This window comes from Orcinus orca, chromosome 8 (genome assembly GCF_937001465.1).
Source record: "Orcinus orca chromosome 8, mOrcOrc1.1, whole genome shotgun sequence".
NCBI classification, from domain to species: domain Eukaryota; kingdom Metazoa; phylum Chordata; class Mammalia; order Artiodactyla; family Delphinidae; genus Orcinus; species Orcinus orca.
In genome coordinates, this window is record NC_064566.1 from 94,128,539 (window position 1) to 94,151,441 (window position 22,903).

General features: G+C 49.9%; 1 protein-coding gene across 18 annotated transcripts in view; it reads left to right on the forward strand.

Moving 5' to 3' along the window:
* The window catches only part of CEP164 (centrosomal protein 164), a 69,537-nt gene that overhangs the window by 20,595 nt on the left and 26,039 nt on the right, over positions 1-22,903 (forward strand). For 12 of the 18 annotated variants that reach the window (XR_007479029.1, XR_007479028.1, XM_049714344.1 and 9 more), the window contains 6 exons: positions 3,551-3,755; positions 10,277-10,432; positions 10,828-10,962; positions 11,611-11,688; positions 19,644-20,027; positions 20,997-21,077. Coding sequence is in view for 16 of the 18 variants with exons in the window: in XM_049714344.1 (XP_049570301.1) it covers positions 3,551-3,755; positions 10,277-10,432; positions 10,828-10,962; positions 11,611-11,688; positions 19,644-20,027; positions 20,997-21,077 (1,039 nt within the window). In the remaining 2 variants the exon portion in view is untranslated. Of the gene's footprint in view, positions 1-3,550; positions 3,756-10,276; positions 10,433-10,827; positions 10,963-11,610; positions 11,689-13,394; positions 15,570-19,643; positions 20,028-20,996; positions 21,078-22,903 lie in introns of those variants that run through there. The other 6 variants (XM_049714334.1, XM_049714337.1, XM_049714342.1 and 3 more) reach the window with 4 other exon arrangements.

Consider the following 22,903-nt stretch of genomic DNA (forward strand, 5'->3'; position numbering starts at 1 on the left):
TATAGTCCAATAAAGATGTTAAAAAATATATTCTTTTTCATAATCTTTTCCATTGTAGTTTATTACAGGATGTTGAATATAGTTCCCTGTGCTATACAGTAGGACCTTGTTTTTCATATGTAGTAGTTTGTATCTGCTAATCCCAAACTCCTGATTTTTCCTTACCTCATCCCTTTCCCCTTTGGTAACCATAAATTTGTTTTCTGAGTCTATGAGTCTGTTTCTGTTTTTGGATACAGGGTTCTTAAATGTCCTTTATATCAAGCATGCTAAATGTGTTTATCTTCCTGTGTCCTGAGTAATTGTTGTCTGGTCTCACTCTTTGTTTTTGTATTTTTTTTTTGGCTGCACTGTGTGGCTTGTGGGATCTTAGTTTCCCCACCAGGAATTGAACCTGGGCCCCAGCAGTGAAAGCTCTGAGTTCAGGGAAATCCCTGGTCTCACACTTTTTTTTAAATTTTAAATTTATTTATTTGTTTTTGTCTGCCTTGGGTCTTCGTTGCGTTGCACGGGCTTCTCATTGCGGTGGCTTCTCTTGTTGCGGAGCACGGGCTCTAGGCGCACAGGCTTCAGTAGTTGTGGCACGCGGGCTCTAGAGTGCAGGCTCAGTAGTTGTGATGCACGGGATTAGTTGCTCCGAGGCATGTGGGATCTTTTGGACCAGGGCTCCAACCCGTGTCGCCTGCATTGGCAGGCGGATTCTTTACCACTGTGCTACCAGGGAAGTCCCTGGTCTCACACTTGAATAGTGGTTTAGTTGAGTACAGATTTGTCAACAGCTGTTTGACAATACTGTATACCATTATCTTCTGACCGCTGGGTTTGCTCGTAAGACAGGTTTTTTGGTTTCATTAGTTGTTCCTTTGTAGGTAACCAACTTTTCCCCCCTCTGGTTGTTTTTATTATTTTGTTTTTAATCTCTGGTGTTCTGTAATTTCACAACAGTGTGTCTAGGTGTGGATTCATTGTTATTTACTGTGTATGGGAATTGGAGTGCTTCCTTACTCTGAGGACTCATATATCTCTTCAATTTTGGAAAATTCTCAACCATTATCACTTCCTTTTCTACACCTCTTACTGGAAATATTTTGGACCTTATTATTTGATCCTCCATGTCTCTTAACTTCTGTTTCATATTTGAAAAATCGCTTTATAATTTCCTTTAGCATATTTATTTCCCAATTCACTATTTGTTTCTTCTTCTGCATCAGATCTGGTTGTTTTTCATTTTGAATCTAATGACTACCAGTTCCTTCAAGCTCTCTTATGTTCTTTTCAATATGTCTAGGTTTTTTTAGAGTTCTGTTCTTTCATTATGGATTCTACTCCTTTATCCCTACAATAATTTTAAATATTGTTATTTTTAGTCTTCTTTTGATTGTTCTACTCTCTCAGTTCTTTTCATTGTGTTACTGATTTTCCCTCGTGGCGAAATGTTTCCTCACGTTTCCTCTGTAATTAGTTATTGTGCATTTTGTGAATTCATCTTCTGCAGAGGTTATTTTCTGTGAGTGTCTCATTCCTAGGTTGTTGAGTGGCTTTACAATGGTTTCTGCCAAGGAGTTTTCAGTGGTTTAGGACTCAATTTTTCCATTAATTTCCTGACTTGGGGTTCCCTTACCACATTTTGGACTATATATCTACATGTGTCTTGGGGTTTCAGTTTTTCATTAAATTTTATTTTCCCCACCTAGAACCTGACATGTTTCCTTGCTGCTTCCATGACCTAGGTCCTTTTATTCATGGAGGGAACAGCCCGAAGGGCCCCAGATACACCTAGGGTCTCATTTCCAGGTCCTAAATTCACGAAGGCCTAAGGCCACATTTTGTTCTAAACTGGCATTAAAACCCAAGTTCCACAGGCCTATATCCAGGTCAGATACCAGTTTTGACCTGTCAGTTCATGCACTTATTATTCAGGTTTCATGTTTTCTTTTTGTTTCTGGCACCTGAGAATTTCTCTTTCCGTCTGGCTATGTGAATAGTGGTGCTGTGACCATTGGTGTACAAATGTCTGTTCGAATCCCTGCTTTCAATTCTTTTGGGTATGCCTCCAGAGGTGGAATTTCTGGTTCAAATGGTAATTCTATTTTTAATTTTTTGAGGAACTGTCATGCTGTGTTCACTGTGGCTACACCATTTTCCATTCCCACCAGTAGTGCACCAGGGTTCCAGTTTCTCTACATCCTTGCCAGCGCTTGTTATTTTCTGCTTTTTTTTTTTTTTGGCCACGCCCTGCAGCATGTGAGATTTTAGTTCCCCAACCAGCGAATGAACCCGGGCCCTTAGCAGTGAGAGTCCTAACTGCTGGACCACCAGGGAATGCCCATATTTTCTGCTGTTTTGATAATAGCCATGCTAATGGGTGTGAAGTGACATTTCATTATAGTTTTAATTTTCACTTCCCTAATCTTCAGTGGTGTTGAGCATCTTCTCATGTGCTTCTTGGTCATTTGTATGTCTTTTTATCTTTTACCTCTGATATTTTTCCTGTTTTACTGCATATTTTCTCTTTCATTTGAATTAAGATTGAGCTTGTCAAATTTCATAAGGAGCTGATTGGGATTGTATTGGATTTATACATTAATTTGAGGATTAATGGCATGTTTACAGACTTGAATCTTTCTATTCAGGAACACTGGGTGTCTCTCCAATTGTTTTTTCTTCCCCTGAATTTTCAATAAAGCTTTATGAAGATTTTGCACACTTTGGATTTATTCCTGGGTATTGCATCTTTTATATTGCAATATGTGGATTATATTGCAATATATGGATTACTGATAATGGTGGGTGGGATGAATGGCTTATTTTAGACTTGTTCATGTTGAGACCTACCTTCTACATTCTTTTCTTTTATTGTTGATTGACCCCACTAGCTTGGATTATCACCTCTTATGAGTTTAGAATCTTTTGCAAAATCAGAGCTATCACAACGCATATTTTTTCTTGAGATCATTTATGAAAATATTAAGCAAGTTCTATCCCAGAATTTATCTCCATGATACCATAGTGTTTGTATTTCTCCATCTAAAACAAAGTTTATTCCTACTCTAGTCTACCATGAATTCTCAGGAACCTTAACAATTAAACGTCTCCATCTAGAGAAGTCCTTAGGTATCCCAATCATTTGTTTCTATCTAAGGAAACTCTTTATTCTTAGCCAAATGGTACCCGTCAATTTTTATTTTTTTAATTTTGGCTGCACTGGGTCTTTGTTGTGGTGCGGGCTCTTCGTTGCAGCGCACGGGCTTTTCTCTAGTTGCGGCACGCGGGCTTGTTGCCCCGAGGCATGTGGGATCTTAGTTCCCTGACCAGGGATCGAACCCATGTCTCCTGCATTGGAAGACGGATTCGTAACCACTGGACCATAAGGAAAGTCCCTACCCTTCAATTTTGTGTTAATCCTTTCCTCTCTTCTTTTCTCTCTCTCCCCTTCTCCCCACAGTTCTTCCTTCTTCTCTGCCTCCTTGCCATTTTTCTTCTTCGTTTTTTTTCCTGTGTAGCTTTGGACCTGAGCAGGGACTAACTTGTGACCTCTGCTCATCCCCAGCCAGGACATCACAGGTGATATTTACTATTTCAACTTTGCCAACGGGCAGTCCATGTGGGACCACCCCTGTGATGAGCACTATCGGAACTTGGTGATCCAAGAGCGGGGGAAACTGTCGACTCCTGGGGCCATTAAGAAGAAAGAAAAGAAAAAGAAAAAGGAAAAGAAAGACAAGAAGGACAAAGAGACCTCCAAAAGTCCCCTGGTGAGTCAGAGAGGCCAGGCCTGAAACCTGAGGGATATCGGGAACCTCTAGCTGTTTACAGCCGGGAGGTTAAGAATAACAACAATAATATAGTCACTTTTTGATAGTGCCTCATCTGAATTATGCCTGTCTTCTGGCAAATTTTCCTTTCAGGCTTCTAGAAGTGGTTACTATCTCTAAGCAATTTCTTTTTCCCCCTTGGGAGGCACATATGACATAATAGGATGAGTGAGGGAGTGCCCTGCTGAGGATGGGGTTTTGCAGTGACGCCGTCTGCCCCTCTGGAGAGTTGGGGCACAGGGAGCACTTGGTGGAGGCCAGAGAACCCAGAGGAGCGAGTGCCTCTCCTCTCCTTTCCGAGCCAGGCTTTCCTCGTGTGGGTTCATCATGTGTCTTGGTGGTGCAAATTCCTAGATGTCTGATGAGCCATAATTCAGTTGTCAGAACATCAGTGCCTTCAAGATCCAGAAAGAAAAGCTTGAGGCTTTATCTGGCCCTGTGGATGGCCTTTGCTGCCAGTGTCCTCGGTTCATGGTGGATAACTGACATTTGATTGCAGTGTCATCACCTTGGTCCCAAGTAGCTTTTTTACTCAGAGTTGAAAGTTATCTTTCCCATTATCATTCTATTTGTCCCTCCAGGTGTGAGGCAGGTGGGCCACACTGAGGAGAGGGAGGGACTTGGGAACCCAGTTTAGCCAAGTGGGGAACCCTGGGAATACCTTTTCAACCCTCTTAATGGTCGAGTTGATTTGCTCTCTTATTTATAGCCTTTATTTCCCACTGGTGCCTGGTGCTTACTTCTCAGTGAAGATTTCCTCCATCTTCCTTCCTTTGCAAGGTGTCAGTTCTGACATTGGATAGTTGCTGATGAATTTAGCTCTTTTCATCATTTCCAAACTCTACAGTTACTCCCCCCCACCCCAATATTACTAATCATGGTTCTGAGAAATAAGACAGCAAGTCCATTCTTCCAAGTGGAGAAAAGAGAACAGGTAATTTCCAAAGAGGCTGAATTTTCTAATGCCGTGTGTTTGAAAGGTAAAAGATGTATAATAGGCTTTTCACTAACCCCGGACTATTTTACATGATAATCAGCATCTGGGCAGGCTCTGGCATGACTGAAGGTGAGAGAGGGAATGAAGTGAGGGTTCTGGGGTGGAGGGTTGGGTAATAGACTGAGCTCTGGGTGTGTGACTGAGTTCCTGGAGCTCCCTGTTAAAAAGGATTCCTCCTGTGGCTTCAGGAGCTGAGGGCAAGTGGACTGCCCTGGGCTGCCAGTCTGGATCTTAGGGCTCAGGACAGGCGCAAACCAGTGTGTCCAGGGGCAGGCCTGACCAGGTGGGCGACCGGGCTCAGGTGGTTTGGGCTCTCTGCAGGAGAGCTGGGTGGAGTTTAGGGTGAATGCAGGATGTGGTTGATCTTTTATTGTTTTGTCTACCCCAAGATTCCCTGACTGTGTGGACCTCTCTTGAGCAGTACCAACTCTTGCCTTTGGTAGAAGACCTAGTCCAGGTTCCCAAGGCTCGGTTCACTGCTTATGTTTCCCCTCTTTCCTCCCTTCTTAGACTCTTTCTGATAGTCCTTGATAAGGATGGTGGATTTTATGAAATTAACCAATCACAGAATTGAGAGCTTGATGGTACCTTTGGGGTAATATAGTTGGTGATTTTCAGACGTTTGTTAGCAATGGAACCCTGTCTTCACATCAGTTCTCCCATAGAGGGCCAGTGGATAAAGAAGAAGTGGAGCTGCTCTGGTTGAACCTGGGGGTGTGGGTCTTGGTGATGCCTGTTCCCCGTCACATGCCCACCATAGCAGCCCCCAAGGTACCAGGCGGAACCAATATGTGGGTTCCATGGCGCAAGGTTTGTAAGCCATTGATTTCATCGAACCTCCTTTTTATAGATAAGGAAACTAGGGCCCAGAAGACAACAAAGCTCAGGGAGTTTTTAGCTTTTCTTCCCTCATGGGTTTGTGTTTTTCTTTAAATGGAGGGTGGGTTTCTGCTAAGGGTTTGCCAAGGGCTAAGGTAGCAAGTAGAAATCAGAAGCGCTTTGTCTTAGTTTTCTCTGCCTGTTTATATACCCATCTAGGAAACACAGCCTGAGCAGGGACTTCTGCCTTCTTCCTCCTTTCTCCGTGGCCCATCCCCTCTCTCAGCACCTGGGCTGGCTGATCTGGACCTAGACCAAGAGATGCAGGCTAGAAGTGAGGGCTCCTTTAAGAAAGAGAAGAGCCCACGTATGCTGGCTGACATCCCTAGGTCTCTCACGGGCTCCCTGCCCAGCAAGCTACAGCCACTCTTCAAGGGCCAAGCTTCCCGAACCCACCAGATCTTTGCCGACGTGGAGAAAATCTTAGGCAGGGCCCCAGCCCACTGCAGGACAGAATTAGGTGATCAGCAGGGTCTGGAGAAGCCCCAGCAGGCGACAGAGAAAATCTACCTGGGGTTTTCAGACCCTGAAATAGAAGAGCTGGAAATGAGGACCAGACAGCAGAAACCTGGTGCTTTGGGCCCTGACCACAGCAGGCCCTTCCGGAACGGGCAGGATGCGTTAGAGAGCAGGAGCCAGGCCTTGGTCCACTTGAAGTTTTTGGAAGCCCTCAAGGGCCTGCAGCTGAAAGGGGAGCAGCACAGCCATAACATGGCCAAGCGGAGCTCCACTGGCCCCGGGGGGGACAAGGGCCAGAGCCCCATTCCCTCACCATCCCCTGAGGAAGATCCCTCCCTGTCCCTTTGTTCTTCTGACCCCATGCTGCCTGCCAGGAAGAGCAAGCCGTTCTTGTTAGTCAGTAGCCCAGCTGAAGACCAGAGCTGGCAGGGCGTTTCTGGGGAAGAGGGCAGCATGGGCAGGGGCAGGAGGAGGAGAGAGCCCCCGGGATTGTGGATGGGACAGGTCTCCAAGCTTGTCCACAAGGACGCCCCTTGGGGCAGCAAGAAAATAGAGCCCGAAGACCCTGAGGCTCCAGGGGCCTCAGCCATAGGTCCACCTCAGGGGCTCTTGCTAATACCCCCTGATACCCTGGTCTCAGAATCAGCCCAGAGCGCCCCTGCAGTCACCCCGCAGGCCCCTCGAGGGTCTCCTGCCAGTGAGAAGACTCCACCCCCAGGCTCTCTGGAGCCCCCTGCAGAGGACAGGAGGCTGGGCAGGTTTGGGCCTGACTTGGAGAGCAGCAGCAGCAGCCTGGCCTCTCACCTGGGCTCTGAGGTCCTGGGGGAGGTGACCAACTTTCCGTGGGACCTGCAGAGCTCACGGGGATCTGAGCGGGGTGAGGGTCAGTCAGGCCCCGGACCCAGGGAGCAGCACCCCAGCCCCTTCCTGGCGCCCCAGTTGTCCCACATGCAGAGCTCTGCCGAGGAGCAGTCAGAGAGTGAAGACTACTCTGAGGACCAGAGGTTCTACCAGCACATCCTGCAGATGTTCAAGCTCTCCAGGCGGCTGGAGGGCCCGGGGCCGCCCGAGAGCGCGCGGGACAGGCCGTGCAGAGACCTTGCCAGCGTGGTCTGCCGCCTGGCAGCTGAGTCTTCCAGGATGTCTAGTGAGGGCGAGCACGAGGCCATCAGAGCCATGAGCTCCCAGTTTCTGTCTTGGGGGCCAGAGACGCGGGAGCATCCTCAGAAGGTTCCCGGCGCCCCGGCTGGGCAGGAGGCCTCTCAGCAAGCTCGTTTCCAGCCAAGCAGCAGCCCCCTCAGGCAGGGGCTGGTCAAGCTGAGTTCCAGCAGAGGGCTTGCTACAGAGCCAGGCAAGATGCAGCTTCTCGACCAGGTAGGCTTCTTAGAGAGCACGGCCTTCAGGCTCAGTGAACTTGGCAGGGAGGGAGCAGGTTGAGCTGACACCCCAACACAGCCAGCAGGTCTGCTTTCCTGTTATCTGTCCTCCCTTGGTAACTGTTGATCCCTTAACCACCCAGGATGGCCATCTTGTGGGATGACATGCGGTTCCTGTTTCTTCTGCCCCATCACCTGCAAGATAGGGGCTGAGGGTATCTAGACTTCCCTTCCCTTGACCTAACTGTACTTCGTGGGTGGTTCACATGCTCTGACGATGCTCAGTTTTGAGGGTGAGCAAGGTGGCACTTATCCTGGCACTCATGCAGGATACAGGTACTGTCCCAGGATTCGGGAAGCCTTCCCCATCAGCTGGTTATGGGGAGGTCCTCCCAAGTAGACACCCTACCCCCAGCCTCTGAACTTAGTCCCTTCTGGGAATCACACAGAACTAGAGTTAACACTGTTGTGAGAGGCTGAAGCCCAGGCTCTCTCTGCCGTTCAGTGAGCTGCTTCTGCTCCTTGCTTCCCAGCGTTTCCAGAACCATGTGAATAATCTGTGTCAGGCTTGTGCTGACCACGTGGGCCTTCACTTCCTCCCCTCTTGGGATCTACCAAAGGGTTGGGCTTGCCCTGTCATTCCGACTCCTTTTCCCTTTAAAGAGTCACCACTAGCTTCATTCAGAAGTCAAATTGGATCCCAGACCACCGCGGGGGTCGATCTGCATTTCCCCGGCTATTCTTCGGCTGTTGCCCAGCCGTGGCTTTACCCAGTTGTTACCTCGGTTCCTAATTGCTGGCGTGCCCTGGTTCTCCGTTAGCTCTAATAACTACTGTAGCACTATAAATATCAGATAAGCTGCAGATTATCCTGAAAGTTTTAATTAGCCCAATGGCAGCAAGTTTATCCTCTCTGAAGGACAACGCCACGCACAGCCCATAGTGCGTGATCAGCTAGGAGCCAGGGATGTATAATTTCCCTACTAACCGCTGATTTGGTAAAGGCCTGGGAGAACAAAGCCCTCAGCGGGTCTGTCTCCCTCCCTCAGGCCCCCAGCACGTTAGCAAATTAGCCATGTTAGGAGTCTGTAATTTTCCATAAATATAGTATGGGAAGAATTTTACTCGCTGATCCACTGGGCTGGCTGCGGGGAGCAGGCTGGGTTTGCTAACAGTTCACCTCAGAGCAAATTTCCTCGGCTCCTTTTCTGCCATAGCCAGGAGGCAGTGTACAATACTGGCTTAGAGATTGCCCTGCGTTCCGGTCCCACGTCTGCCCTCATTGCAGGCCCTATGATTTGGGGCAGGGGTCTTGACCTCACCAGTCTCCGTTTGCTCTTGTGGGGACTGTGGCCTCAGATGGTTTTGACAGTGAAATGAGACAGGTGCTTACCCCGGTGCCCAGGGCTCCGGCAAAGTTGGCCAGTTTTTTTATTATCAGCTCCTTTTCTGCCTAACGAAGATACCCTGCAACAGGCCAGGTGACTGGGAACCTACAAAGGTTTGGGAGGGGGTCTCGTGTCACCTTTCAGATAAGCATCTGATGCCCTTCCCATGCAGAAATGGGTTGTGTTCAGAGCCCACCCGATGGTCTGGCCCCAGGCCCAGCTGCGGGTGAGAAGATGGGCCACCTGAACTCTGCCTGACCTCCTCAGGTTCCCCTTTCTCTCTTCAGTCCCCATGGGATTAGAGAGGAATGGAATTTTTGTGTTGTTTTATATACAATTTAAATTTGAGGATATTTAAAGAGCTGTTTGTAAACTGTCCCCAGAATGCTATCCTGCCTCGGCTTCTAAGCCCAGACTCTTGTGATGTGAATCCCTGTAATGATAGCAATTCCACAGCGCTGGTGTAGCCCTGGGCCACGCACACATGCTCCTTGCTGTCAGTATCTCATTTGAATTTCTCAACAAACCTTCTTAAGTAGCAAGACACACATCATCTCTGTCTTGCAGATGAGTAAACTGAGAATCCAAGAGTCCGTGAGCGACCCAACGTCTCACAAATTCTGCCACCCAGTTGGTTTCTCTCCCCAGTCCTCACTGGTACAAAGCCTTTGTTTGGCCATCCCAAGAACAGGGCAAAGGAGGGGCCTGCACAGTTCTCTGGCGAGGCTCCCTCCAGCCCCTTTCCTCATCAGTGGAGAGCGGAAAGAGAGTTCTTTTGTTGCTCATGTGTATTTTTCATAGTTAATATTTATTTTAATTGAAGTAATACATGCCCATGTTATTAAACGATGTCAAGTCGAGCCAAAAGGCATAGAACGAAATATAGCAGTTCTCGGGTGTGGGTACCCCTCCCCAGAGGCAACGGCTCTCTTCCAGTGTTTGCTTCCATATTTGTAAATAATATGCTTAGACTGCTTTTTCTTGATTCATCCGTTTTCAACTTTATCTATTGAGACTTCTCATGCTGGTAGATGAGGCTTTTGTCTCTTCTCCCCCCAATGCCCCAACTTCCTCTGTGGCTTCGGAGGGAGAGCAGAGTCCTCTGCCGCATCTGCCAGATGTGAAAGAACCATTTGCTGAGAGACAGGCCCAGAGTTGCGAGGATCAGGAAGCCAGCCCGTGATTCTCACACGGCTGGCACGATGGTAATTTCTGGATGTTGTGTTTCATTAGCAGCCTCCGAATGGAGGCGGTTTAAATTTGAGCGGGCAGGATTTAGATGTTTTATTTTTATATCCGTCTCCACACTCTCAGAGCCCTGTGGTTTCTTGGGTTTGTAACAGGATGTTTTCTGTTGCCCAGGCCCTGGGCTCCCCGTTAGCCCCCGTCCACATTCCTCTCGGGGGTCTGGCCCCGTTAAGGGGCCTGGTGGATGCCCCGCCCTCTGCTCTTCGTGGATCTCAAAGCGTGAGCCTGGGGAGCTCGGTGGAGTCTGGTCAGCATGGAGAACTCTCAATGGTAAATGCTGCTTCTTGTGTTCAGTGTAGTTACCGTGGGGCCTCCATGTTCCATGCTAGGAACCGTGACCCATGGATGAGAAATAGAGGGCATGGGCTGAGTCCTTAATGCTCATAATCTAGTGGGGAAGGTGAGTCACACCTGGAGGATGCTGAACAGGGGCTCTGTGGTGGAGGATGGACCCAGGGCATAGGGACTGCAGTGGTGATTTCCCAGTCCCTGCAGCCAGGGCAGCAGGAGTTGGACAGGGAGGGATCCGTGAGCTGGAGCTGCTGGGGTCAGCTTCCTGGAGGTGGTGGGCTTGCTCTGGGAGCCATCTGAACAGAAAGAGAGAGGAGAAGGCGATCTGAGGGTCTTCCCCGTAAGTGCCTTGGTTTTCCTTCTCTATTTTGGAGCCTTCACAGGGTCTCAAGACTTCTGCGTATACAAAGGGTCTCCTGGGCTCCATCCATGAGGACAAGAATGCTCTCAGCCTCTTGGCTTTAGGAGAGGAGACCAATGAGGAGGATGAGGCGGAGAGTGACAACCAGGTAAGAATGAATCCTTTTCTTGGCCTGGAAACCCTCTGTGCTATGAAAAAAAAAATGTTTTTTTAAAAATTGTGGTCAAATATGTCTACCATTTTAACCACTTTTAAGCGTACAGTTCAGTGACCTTAACTACCTTCACAGTGTTGTACAGTCATCACCTCTATCCATCTCCAGAACTTGTTCATAATCCCAGAGAAACTCTGTACCCTTTAAACAAAGCTCTGGATCCTCCCCTCTCCCCAGTCCCTGATCTGCTCTCTGTCTCTGTGAATTTGCCTGTTCTAGACATTTCATATAAGTGGAATCATACTGTCTTTGTCCTTTTATGTCTGGCTTCTTTCATGTCGCATAATGTTTTCAAGGTTCATCCATGTTGTAGCACATGTGGCTGGATAATATTCCATTGTATGAATATACCATATTTTGTGTAGCCGTTCATCTGCTGGTGGATAGTTGAGCTGAGCTGTCTTTACCTTTGGGCTAACCTCTGTGCTACTTTGAAAATAAGTGAAAATGATTTTCCAGCCCACAGCTTCATTCCTTGCTCAGTCTGTATACCTGCTGGGTCTGACCCAGAAAGTATAACCAGTGAGGAGCTTCTCGGCCCCCTGGGCTGACCAGTTTCCTTGCCATCGTTTTCATTTTCAGAGTGTCCGAAGCTCAAGTGAGCTTCTTAAGAACCTGCACCTGGACATCGGGGCACTGGGGGGTGACTTCGAGTATGAGGTAAGAGCCTGGAGCCCCTGCAGGCAGATGCCTCAGCCTGGCAGGTCCCTCCTTCCTTTCTTTGTTTAAAAAAAATATTTATTTATTTATCTATTTGGCTGCGCCGGGTCTTAGATGCGGCATGCGGGATCTTTAGTTGCAGCATGCAGGATCTAGTTCCCTGACCCAGGGATCGAACCCAGGCCGCCTGCATTGGGAGCGCATAGTCTCAACAACTGGACCGCCAGGGAAGTCGCCCTCCTCCCTTCTTCAGCCTTCCTCCTTGTGGGAGACTTGTTTGGAAAGAGTACCATTTTGTCCCAGTCCTGTCCAGATGGGATTTCTGGGGTTTGGGGAAGCACAAGCGTGGAAAGGAATTCATCCATTCACTCATTTCTCAGATAACTACCGTTTATTGAATGTTTCTACATGAGGCACTTTGCTAGGTGCTATTGGCCACGCACGCCTCAGTTAGCTGTGGTCCCTGCCCTCGAAGAGTTTACAGTCTCATAAAAGAGAGACTTACGTAGCTGGGACTCGGAGTGGAATGCAGTGCCGCCGTCAGGGTGGTGAAACACAGTGCTGTGGCTGGGGAGAAGTCGGGGTCTCCTGTCCGTTTGAAAGGCCTTATTGAGAATCTGACATCTGAGGTGAGCCTGGAAGGACGGTGGGTGGGACCGGACGAGCAGAGGCGAGTGGTGAGGGAGAGCTCCAGCTGCAGGGCACTGCACAGGAGCGGAGCACGAGGGTGTCTCCTTTGCCTGGAGCCCAGGGCGCCTGTGGGAGAGGAGTGGGAAATGGGGCTGTGGAGGTAGGTTGGGCTGGGTCGTGGAGGACCTGAGTGCCAGCTGAGAAGTTGGGACTGGGTTACACCGGCATTGGGAGCCATGGGAGGTTTTGAACAGAGGTGTAATGCTGTCCAGATGCTTAGCATTTGTCGAATGCTGGCTGTGTGGCGGCAGCTGTGCTGTGATAAGGAGTGGCCTGGGCGGGCCTCTGGGAGTGTGCAGTTGGAGAGAAAGGATGCTGGGCACTCTGTGCTTAGTGAGCGCTTAGTACACGTTGAATAAATGAATATTTAGGAAACTGTAAAGCAGGGCCAGGTGTATAAAGAGCTCAAGCACAGGTACACTCTTTGGAGGAGTTCTGAGGGCAGAGAAATTACCTGCCCAGAGATGAGGGAGAACTTGGATGAGACAACATTTGACCCCTGTCTTGAAGAGTAGGGAGGTTTTAGATGTGGGGGTGGAAGGGATGTTTTAGGCAGGTGGACAGCTTGAGCAAAGGCACGAGGCCTGGGAAATGCAGAATATGGATGGAACTAGCTTCCGGAATATCCCCCCAGCAGTCCTGCTGCTTCTCATCTCTTTCCCTGGTCTGTCCTCCATTCCCACCAGAATGTCCCTTCCTTCCTTCCTTCCTTCCTTCCTTTCTTCCTTCCTTCCTTCCTTCCCTCCCTCCCTCCCACTCTCCCTCCCTCCCTCCCTCCCTCCCTTCCACCCTTCCTCCCACCCTCCCTCCCTTCCTTCCTTCCTTCCTTCCTTCCTTCCTTCCTTCCATCCATTTTTGGCTGGGTTGGGCCTTTGTTGCTACGTGGGCTTTTCTTTAGTTGCGGTGAGTGGGGGAGCAGGGGCTACTCTTCGTTGCAGTGCACGGACTTCTCATTATGGTGGCTTCTCTTGTTGCAGAGCACGGGCTCTAGGCGCATGGGCTTCAGTAGTTGTGGCATGCGGGCTCAGTAGTTGTGGCTCGCGGGCTCTAGAGCGCAGGCTCAGCAGTTGTGGCGTACGGGCTTAGTTGCTCCGCGGCATCTGGGATCTTCCCAGACCAGGGCTCGAACCCGTGTCCCCTGCATTGGCAGGAGGATTCTTAACCACTGCTCCACCAGGGAAGTCCCAGAATGTTCTTTCAAACAAACAAACAAAGCCTGAAACTCATCATGTCGTCATAATAACTAAAAAACCCCAGTACATTCTTCTACTTGAAAAAGAACATTCCCTACTATTTGTTCTCGGTCTATTGTCTAATTTATTAATTTTTAACAATTAAGCTTTCTCTAAATATGTCCAAAGTATTCACACAACCAATAAATCATGAAGTCAACAACTCAGATTTCCCCAGACATTGAAATATTGATTGCAAGGTCAGTTAAACTTTTCCCAAAATAGAAAATTCTTTTAAAGACTCTGAACTGAAAGAGATCACTCACATTTTTTAGAATGACCACAAAACTGACCAGTGAAACAGCAGTGCCCGTCTCATGGATTTAAATGTTTCCTTATTATCTTTTATTTATGTCCTTATCATCCCTTTCCACGGTCTTATTGTTTCTGACTCTTACTCCTTGGTCTTCAGCTCACCTTGAGAGCTGGGGGAAGGTCCCAGGTGGGCTGAGGTTGAGAATGCTGGCTGACACCTAGGTGTAGGTGGGCTCTCGCAGCTGACCCAGCTCTAGCCATTGGGCAGGCCCCATGCTATACTTAGGCTCACTCTGTAGCCTCAGAAACGGTCCCCGTTTCTGGCTCTGCTCAGTCAGATATGTTTTGATTGTGACTTTGATGCTTTCTGCCACGTGACACGTTTTCTGAGTGTCATCAACCTGATCTGGCTCTACTCTGACACTTCCTTCTGAATGGGGCCTGGTCTGTTTGCATTAAATCCAAAGCCTTCTGTTTCTGGTTCCCTGAAATGATAACTTTATTTCTTCTCATCTGCCATTAAGACCTTATGATGCTGATGGAATCAGTGGCTCAGGTTTTGAGCCTGGAAGGATGTCCATGAGTAGGAATGAGGTGTCAGGAGGACTCGCTGGCTTTTGGAGAAAGAGGGTAGTCTCCACAGACTGAGCAAACTGAGAGTAGGGATTGTGCCCTGTTCATGTGTGCGTGTCTGGAACCTGGCCTGCTCCCTGGAACTTAGGAAGTGCGTGGGTATGTTTTGCTGAGCGATTGAGTGGATGAATAGGTGAGTGAATGAATGAGCCACGCGGGGACCAGAGGGTATCCTGGCAGGTCGTGTTGTGCTTTCTTCTTCTCTGGGCTTTCCCAGGTCCTGGGTAGAGTGGACACTGGATCCCCACTTCAGCTGGTGGATTGAAGATCCCGATGTGGATCAATCATGATGTGCTTTGACTTGGGCTAGTTAATTTTTCCTCTATAATAGTTTACAAACGTCCACAAAAAAAGGGATTTTCTTCTTTGACATGTCCTGGATTCTCAAAAGCTTCCCATCTGATCTTTATATGCTTCTCTGGGGGAGTAGAGCTTTTAAATATATTTTTTATAACCTCTTTAATATAAATAGGCAACCCAGTGTGATGGGGAGAAATGTCTGGAGTGGGAGGTGTTAAATACACTCCCCCCACCCCCCACCCCATCTCTAGCATCCCAGCAGATTTAGTTCTTTTTGCCACATGGAGTGTTGAATTCCTGCGTTCTAACCTCAGGCAGGAACTGGGGCTTTTCCTGGTGGGGAAGGTTAGTGGTGGGGATGAACGGGGGTTTTAGGACAGACAAAGCTGCCTCTGCTTACCATGCCCTTTAAAATGGCTTTTGTCCCAGTTTATAGACCTTGGGTCCTCTGAGCTGCCCACCTCTTCCCGCTTTTGGGCAGCCCTGGCAGACTGAGATGGAGCGCTTATTCTGTGGTTTGTTTTACCCTGTTTCGCTGTCAACAATCACTTTGCTCATGATTCCATGAGAGGGCAGTAGGATGGCAAGAATGCCTCTCTCTCTCTCTCTCTCTTTCTCTCTCTCTCTCTCTCTCTCTCTCTCTGTGTCTCCTTCCCCCTCCTCTCCTGCCTTCAACTTAAACCCATTTCTAGTCTATTACAGAATCAAAAAGTGTCTGTTCCTGGAACAGACACTGAGAATGGATGGGAGTGCAAGAGGGGAGGCTGAAGGGTAGGTGAGCAGGCAGCAGATGGCCTTGTAGTGCTGGTGAAAAGACCATCAGCAGATCAAAGGGGAGGGAGGGAGCTGGGCTTAGAAATAACAGGATGATGTCAGTGTGATTGGAAAGCGCTAACAGCACTGGGGAGCAGTGCAAAGAACTGAGACCGACTGGGTGGGAAGGAGACATGGAAAATAAACCGACTGGTGTTTGGCTTGGTGGGGGGGGGTCTCCCCAGAACGGGATCAATGCAAGGACATGGTGTTCCGCTCCCCTGTCTCCCACTCTCGCCCTCCTGAGCCGTGTGGAATGTAGGGCCCCTGCCTTTGTGCTCTGGACCGCAGCAGGGGGATTGCAGCATGGGAGACCTCATAGCTTTGGGGGGATATGTTAAATATTCATGAAATGGTTCGTACAGGCACTCTCCTGCACCCCCCTCTTCATGCAGATGGCAAAGTCTTTTTGGAAAAAGACAGCAGGAATTTGCCTTATACTCAAGGACCTGGGGCTGTGACAGGAGGAGACAGAAGGAGTGTGAGCACGGTTGAGCTGAGAGCAGAGCTGTGCTGTGGGTACATCCCCCGGGTGCCCTGCAGAACACTGGCGCAGGAGGCTGTGCGCAGGGGCCTGGGTGTGCGTCCTGGGCCGGGCCTCAGGCCATGGGCCCCGCGATGGAATGAGGAGCAGGGGCTGAGTTAAAGGAGGGGAGCGTGGAGTCAGCTGGGTTTTCCAGACACTCAGCTCTCGTTCATCCATTTGTGGATAATCCACAACAAATGCCTAGTCTCCCCCTGCTGTCCTTCCCCTCAAGACGTCCCCCTGGCTGTCCTGTCATTGCAGTTAGTTGATGTGGGCGCAGGGAATGCAAGTTCACTTATTTTCATGTTAGCCATGTTTTAATATTTTACTATTTACGTAGACAGAATAGGATAAGCTCCATGGAACATTTTTCTTTTGAAGAATTTTAGCTTGAGAGTGGCATAGCCTGGGCCTGACATTCTGTGGTCTGGCCATATTCTCTCATGTGTAAGAATGGGAATCTCCCCCTGGATCTGGTGTCTTCTGATTTTTGATAGGTTACTTGTTTTTCCGTCATCTTGAATATTAATAGTTAATATTTGTTTAGCTCTTTTCCATTTCATAAGCACTATAACAAATAATAGTCTAATCCCTGTATAATTTTGTAAAATAGATATCACATCTCCATTTTACAGAGTAGGAACTCCTGTATCTGCATTGACCCACTTAATCTTTTTTTTTTTTTTTTTTTTTTTTGCGGTACACGGGCCTCTCACTGTTGTGGCCTCTCCTGTTGCGGAGCACAGGCTCTGGACGCGCAGGCTCAGCGGCCATGGCTCACGGGCCCAGCCGCTCCGCGGCATGTGGGATCTTCCCGGACCTGTGCACGAACCTGTGTCCCCTGCATTGGCAGGCGGACTCTCAACCACTGCGCCACCAGGGAAGCCCCACTTAATCACTTTTAATATTCAGTCAACAAGCATTGACTGAGCACCTATTATGTGCCAGAAACTAGACACTGAGGATAACAGGGAGCTGATTTGGTGAGGGCAACAGGCAAGGAAGTCAGCAGTTATAAGACAGTAGTTGTTGTGAAAGAGGATGAGGAAGGCTGATCTCAGGAAGGCTTCCTGGAAGAGGCGATGCCGTGAGGACCAGTGGGAGCTTGTCAGGGTAGATTGTGTGTGTATTAAGAACGCACACGGCAGAGCAGGGAGATGGTGTAATGTTTGTTCACAGGCAGGATGTGTGTGTGTCTGGAGATGACCTCAGAGGAGCAAGCAGGGCTGGGCTGGGTGAGAAGGGCTGTGGGCCATGTGAGGAGATGTGAACTGGTGGTCCGACACCTCTTCTGCCCCCTAATCCAAGGCCTGTTGCCTTTCTTTCATCATGAGATGAGTGCGGCCGGGGTGGCTTGGCTGTGCTTGCTGAGTCAGACCCCTCACTCCCCCCGAGACACTCCCACGTCCTTCTTGGCATCCAGGAGCCCCACAGACCGGTCACTGCGTGCTGGCTGCTGCCGAGAGCCGGCTGCTGCGGGGACACCTGGCCTCGCCCTGAAGATACCTCTCAAAGAGGAGGAGCTCATCTTGGCCCCTCTGCACCCAGTGACCATGAAGACTTCCTCCACACTATAAGTTAGGGTGTCAGGAGGGTGGGCAGCCGTGGAGGGCACCCTGCCTTTGTGCTGCCAGGGCATGAGGGAAGCCCACCACTTCTCTGTTCAGCCTCTGCTCTTCTCCCTGGGACAGGCGTGGCACTGACCACAGCGTCACCACCGTGTCCGGTGCCCTTTGCTTTGGGCAGTAAAGGCTCATAGCCAGGGCCACCTGGGATGCTTCACTTTTCTCCATTCTCAGCTGAATTCCTTGAGGGCAGGACCCATCTTCCTATTCAGGTCGCCACGGTGGGGTTTGGCTCATAGAAGGTGCTCGGTGACTGAACTTGTGGGTCTCATCGTAATACACAAGTTAGCGCTTATGGAGCGCTTACGGTGCGCCAGGCGCGGATCTCTGTTCTTTACTCACTCGATGAGTGTTAACTTATTTAATCTTTCCAACAATCTTATGAGATAGGCCCATACCCCCATATTTTAGAGGAAGAAACTGAGGCCCAGAGAAGTTAAACAGTTTGCCTAGGGTCCCTGTAAGCACGGAGCCAAGATTTGAACCTGGATGTTCTGTCTCCGAAGTCGGGCTCTGAAGTGGTCTGCTTTCCTGCCTCTCTTAACCATCCTTGGAAAGTCTGGGTGGGCTTGTCAGTCGGCTGCCAGACCTGCAGTGGATGGTCATGGCCTTGGGTTCTGTGGGTCCTTTAACAAGCAGACAGCATGGTGAATGGCGTGTTTGGGGCTTTTCCTTGGCCCTCTGGACTCTAGTCATCACGCTTCTTGTTGGAGTGTCCAGGGTCAGGCTTCAGGAAGTCTCAAAAATCCCTGCCAAGAAGTTGTCCACGCTGGCAGCCCAGGTTTAGGACAGGTGTTTTCTGGGAAGAAGGCTTCTCTGCTTGAGCCTAGGAGAGATCGCAGGCTGTATTTCCAAGGGAGGAGTTCCTTTTTCTCTTGTGGGAGCTCTAAAGGTTTCTCCTGGTCTTTACCATGGGGTTCATGAACGAGGAGCAGGGTGGGCAGCTGTAGAGGTGGCCTGCTCCCATCTCCTTTCAAGAGACCCTGCAGAGGGGACCTTGGGGGATTAACGGCCTGCAGCTGCTGAACCTTTGATCCACCCCGGCTCGTGCCAAGGCCGGGCTTGTTGATGGAATTGATGGGGTGCAACGGGCCCCGGAGCAGGGCCATTTCTGCATGACGGCTGCGGGACTGTCCATGGGGCCGAGACCCTTTCAGAACTGTGCTGTGGCCTGAGGCTCTCCTACTCAAGCCCCCTCCTTCCCTCTCCCATGTCACAGGTCTCAGACCTGCGTTCCCAAGCCTCTCCCCACCTCCCGTATCCTCATGGGCATTTCCCCCAATTGGTCTTCTACACACCTCACCCCATCTGGCACCTGCTGCCCAGAGGACTCACTTGATGGTCCTCCGACAGAGGAGCCTGGCTCCAGGGCTGCTTATGCAGCCCCCTGAGGCTATAGGGAGAGAGCTACCCTCATTGCTGTGCAAGAAGTGTACCCTCCTGATATTTCCTCCCTGCTGCCTTTTAAAAATGAAAACTCTAGACTTTGGTACTTTTCTCTCATGCGGTTCTCCGTCGTCATCCTCGTAAACAAATATTGACTTCTGAGCCTGCCATCTAATGGGGCTGGAATGAGCCAGATTTATCACTCGAGAAAGTGATGGGTGGTGACAGAGTTGTGTAGTGCAGTGCACTGGATTCCAAGCTCCTCAGTGGACGGGGGTCAGGTTGGGTGTGTTCAGATCACCATAGAATTTCAGAGTCAGTGGAGCTGGGCTGGAGCCAGGAACCTGTGTTTTTAAATGCTTTTGAGGTGTGGGATAGCCATTGGTTTCAGAACTGTAGGCATCAAGGAATGGCAGCTCCGTCTTGTAGCAAGTCTCTAAACCCTTTTATTAATTCCTGACGTCTTCCTTTCTGACACGGTCTTCTGCTCCCTAGGAATCTCCAAGAACAAGCCAGCCAGAGGAGAAGAAGGACACTTCTCTGGATTCCGATGCTGCCAGCCCCCCTACTCCTGGCAAGCTCTTCGGCCGAGGTGCAGATAGCAGCCTGAGCAGTGCTGATGACCAAGGGCAACAGGGAAGAGGGGCAAGTTGGCTCCCAGAAAAAGAAAAGAATGAGAAGAATGATCCCGGGATGTCCAGGAGTGTGGCGGACCCCGGGGGCGACCCCGCGGGCGATCAGCCTGCCAAAGCCAATAAAAAAGAGGCACCAGAGGACCCGGTGGATGCAAGAGAGGAGGGTTCCCTGCAGGAAGAGGCAGCAAAGGAGCCAAAGAAGGAGGCTTCCGTCCCGAAAGAGAGCAGATCAGAGGCGAGCGAAGTAAGTCACTTTGTCCCGTGGGCAGTTGCTGGCTGCAGCCCTCTGCTGCTCTCTCGTACCCTGTGCACGTTGCTCTCCCTTCATCTTTATTACTGAGTCAGGAGCTGCATTTGCAGGCCCGGCAATGGGTCGGCAACATCAGCCAGAACTCTTAATTGTGACAAATATGCCCAGACCCAGCAGGCAGTAAAATCCTGAATGAAACTCCAAACCTGCTGGCACTAGAAATTCAGAGCAGAAAATTGCTTTTCCGTTGGCACCTCCTGGGGTATTCCTATTCCTCTGGTCTCCCACTTACTTCCTCTTGCCATTTCCTGCCTCCCCCTCCTACTTCTTGACATCAGTTTGGGGTGAGTCATGGTTGCAGCCTGTGTTCCTGCAGAGAGAGGAGCCTGTTGAGGGGAGTGGGGGGGGACGTTTGGGAGTGTCCTGCCCCGGCATTGGTCAGTTAGGGTACAAGAAGACTCTTCATTGGTCTCTCTGGCTCCTTTGAACAACCCAAGACACGGGAGTCTTGCTTGGTAAGATCAGGCCAGTGACTCGGATGGATAGAAGTAGGACCCAGCTCTGAGAGCATTTGGCATCTTTATTTTCCAGCCCTTAGTCCCGCCCTTCCTCCAGGTGGATGGTGAGGGAATTCATTTAAAGAGCTTTTAGCTACTTCCTGGAAAAGATACTCTCATCTTGTTTTCCTAGGATCCCATCAAACTTCCCCACTGCCGACTTTCTAACCATCTCCCACTCTGCTTCACTTGGCCCTCCTTCCAAGTGTAAAGAGTGTTGCCCTGCCCAGCCTGAGGGGGCCGGGGGCAGGTGTCCAGAGAGAATGGGAGGGTCCACAGGCCTCTTCCAGGTTTTCCAGAAGAGGTGGATTTCGGTTTGGGTTCAGCCCTGTACTGGCACCGTGGATAGTGATCACGACCCTCTGTCCTCTGCTCTGGTGACTTCTCTGTGGGTCTGTCTCCCCAGGAGTCAGAGATCAGTGAACACATGAAGGAACTACAGCCCTCAGACTCCACTGCTTCTGACCCCAAGTCCTTTCTTGGCCTGGTGAGTCTGAGATGGGGGGCAGCAGAGTGGTGGTGAAGAGCATGGGTTTGCGAGGTCCTGTGTTTGAGTGATTCGCTGAGCATCTCACAGCTTGTAAGTGGGGAAGTTAGGACTCAAACTTGGGTCTTGTCTAACTCCATTTTCTCAGCCCTGCGTACTAAGGATAACACTACCTACTTTATAGGTTTGTTGTGAGAAGAAAGTGGTGTAAAGAGTATAAAACATTAGCATATAAACATTAAACAAACATAGCTGTTATTACTATTACTGCTGTGTGAATTGCCTGTGAGATCATATGAGGTCATTGCCTCTGGGCTCTAGCAGGAGCATTACATGAACCTAGGAGGTTAGAGACTGTGTGTTTATGGAATCACTGAGCCATGGTGAGGACCAGTCCTCAGGCTCTCAGGCTCTGACCAGGAAGGATGCTGTGGTGTGGTATCATTTCCCAAGTTACGACTTTGTCCTGGAATGCCAGCATCCATGGTTTCTTTGTCCCAGCGCTTCCACGCAGCCTGCTGTAGCCTGGCGTCACTTGCCAGGTTTGTTATCTATGGGGAGGAGTTCGGGGTGCTTTCTGGCAGAGCGCTTTTTCCAGAAACCACACTCCATCTGTTCGGAGGAGGCAGATCAAAGGGAAGGGATTAGTGGGAGAGGGTCAGGGATGAACAGTAATGATACGAGGGGGTGCAGAGGAATTAGGAGGCTGTGCGCTCAAGCCCCTCACTGAGCCATGGGCTTAGGAACCAGATGGCAGCTGCATTGAGTGGAGTAGAACTCACGCTGAAAGGGAAATGTCATCAGCAAAGAAAACCCACAAGCTAGGAACGGGAGGCAAAGTCCTTGTTGGCACAAACCGTCATGAAGAATCACTGTGTCACAGAACTCTCTGAAGCAAGGGCCCCGGCCCTGCTGAAGGAGCCACTGTGTGGAGGAACGGGCTGCCCATCGGCATTTTTCTTCTCTACGGGAGTGGGTGGAGGAAGCCACAGACAGCAGGACCAGACCTTGGCTGGGCGCGCCTGCATTTATCAGGGCTGATGACAGAACTGTCCCTGTTAGCGTGCTGTCAGGTAGCCGTCCGTCACCTAGCCCAGTGACGATCTTGGGCTCGGAGGGGGCGGGCTCGTGGCTCTGCGGCAGCCAAAGGGCTGCGGGGAGCTGGCACCTGTGTGGGCACTTGCTGCCCGTCCCAAAGAGAAGCTGGTGGAGGAAGTGGCCCTAATTCATCCCCATTGTCCAGAGGGACACCTGTATGGGAAGGGGAAGGAACCAGCTGGGTGGAGCCTGGCAGGCCCTGGTGTCCAAGCTGCCCACAGGGCTTCTGGGCACTTTGGCCTCCTGGTTGGGCACCAGGAGGGAGAGACAGCTGGAAAGTGACATGCTTTGCAGCACATGTCACACAAAGAGCTTGGGCTTTGGAGTCGGCCCAGGGCACTTCTGACCCCCAGCCCTATTGCTTACCAGATGTGTGACCTTGGATAAATTACTTGGGCTCTCAAACTGCTTCCTCAGTGAGATAAGAATAAGAGGATCAGTCTCATAGGGTTACTTTTTTCCCTGTAATTTGATTATGAAAAATTTCAAACATACTGAAAAATTAAAAGACTTTTACAGCGAATAGCCTCATTCTCACCACCTGGAGTCTACAGTGAACAGTTTACTGTACCTGCTTTGCCACATACCTTTCCATCCAGTCGCAGTGTTAATTTTGAAGGTGAAATTAATGAGTAGCTGTCGGGGTGCTTGGTACAGTGCCTGGCATGTAGTAGGCGTCTTTCTGGAAGGTGGGGGTGGAGGAGAGGCCCTGTATCCCTGGTGGGCGC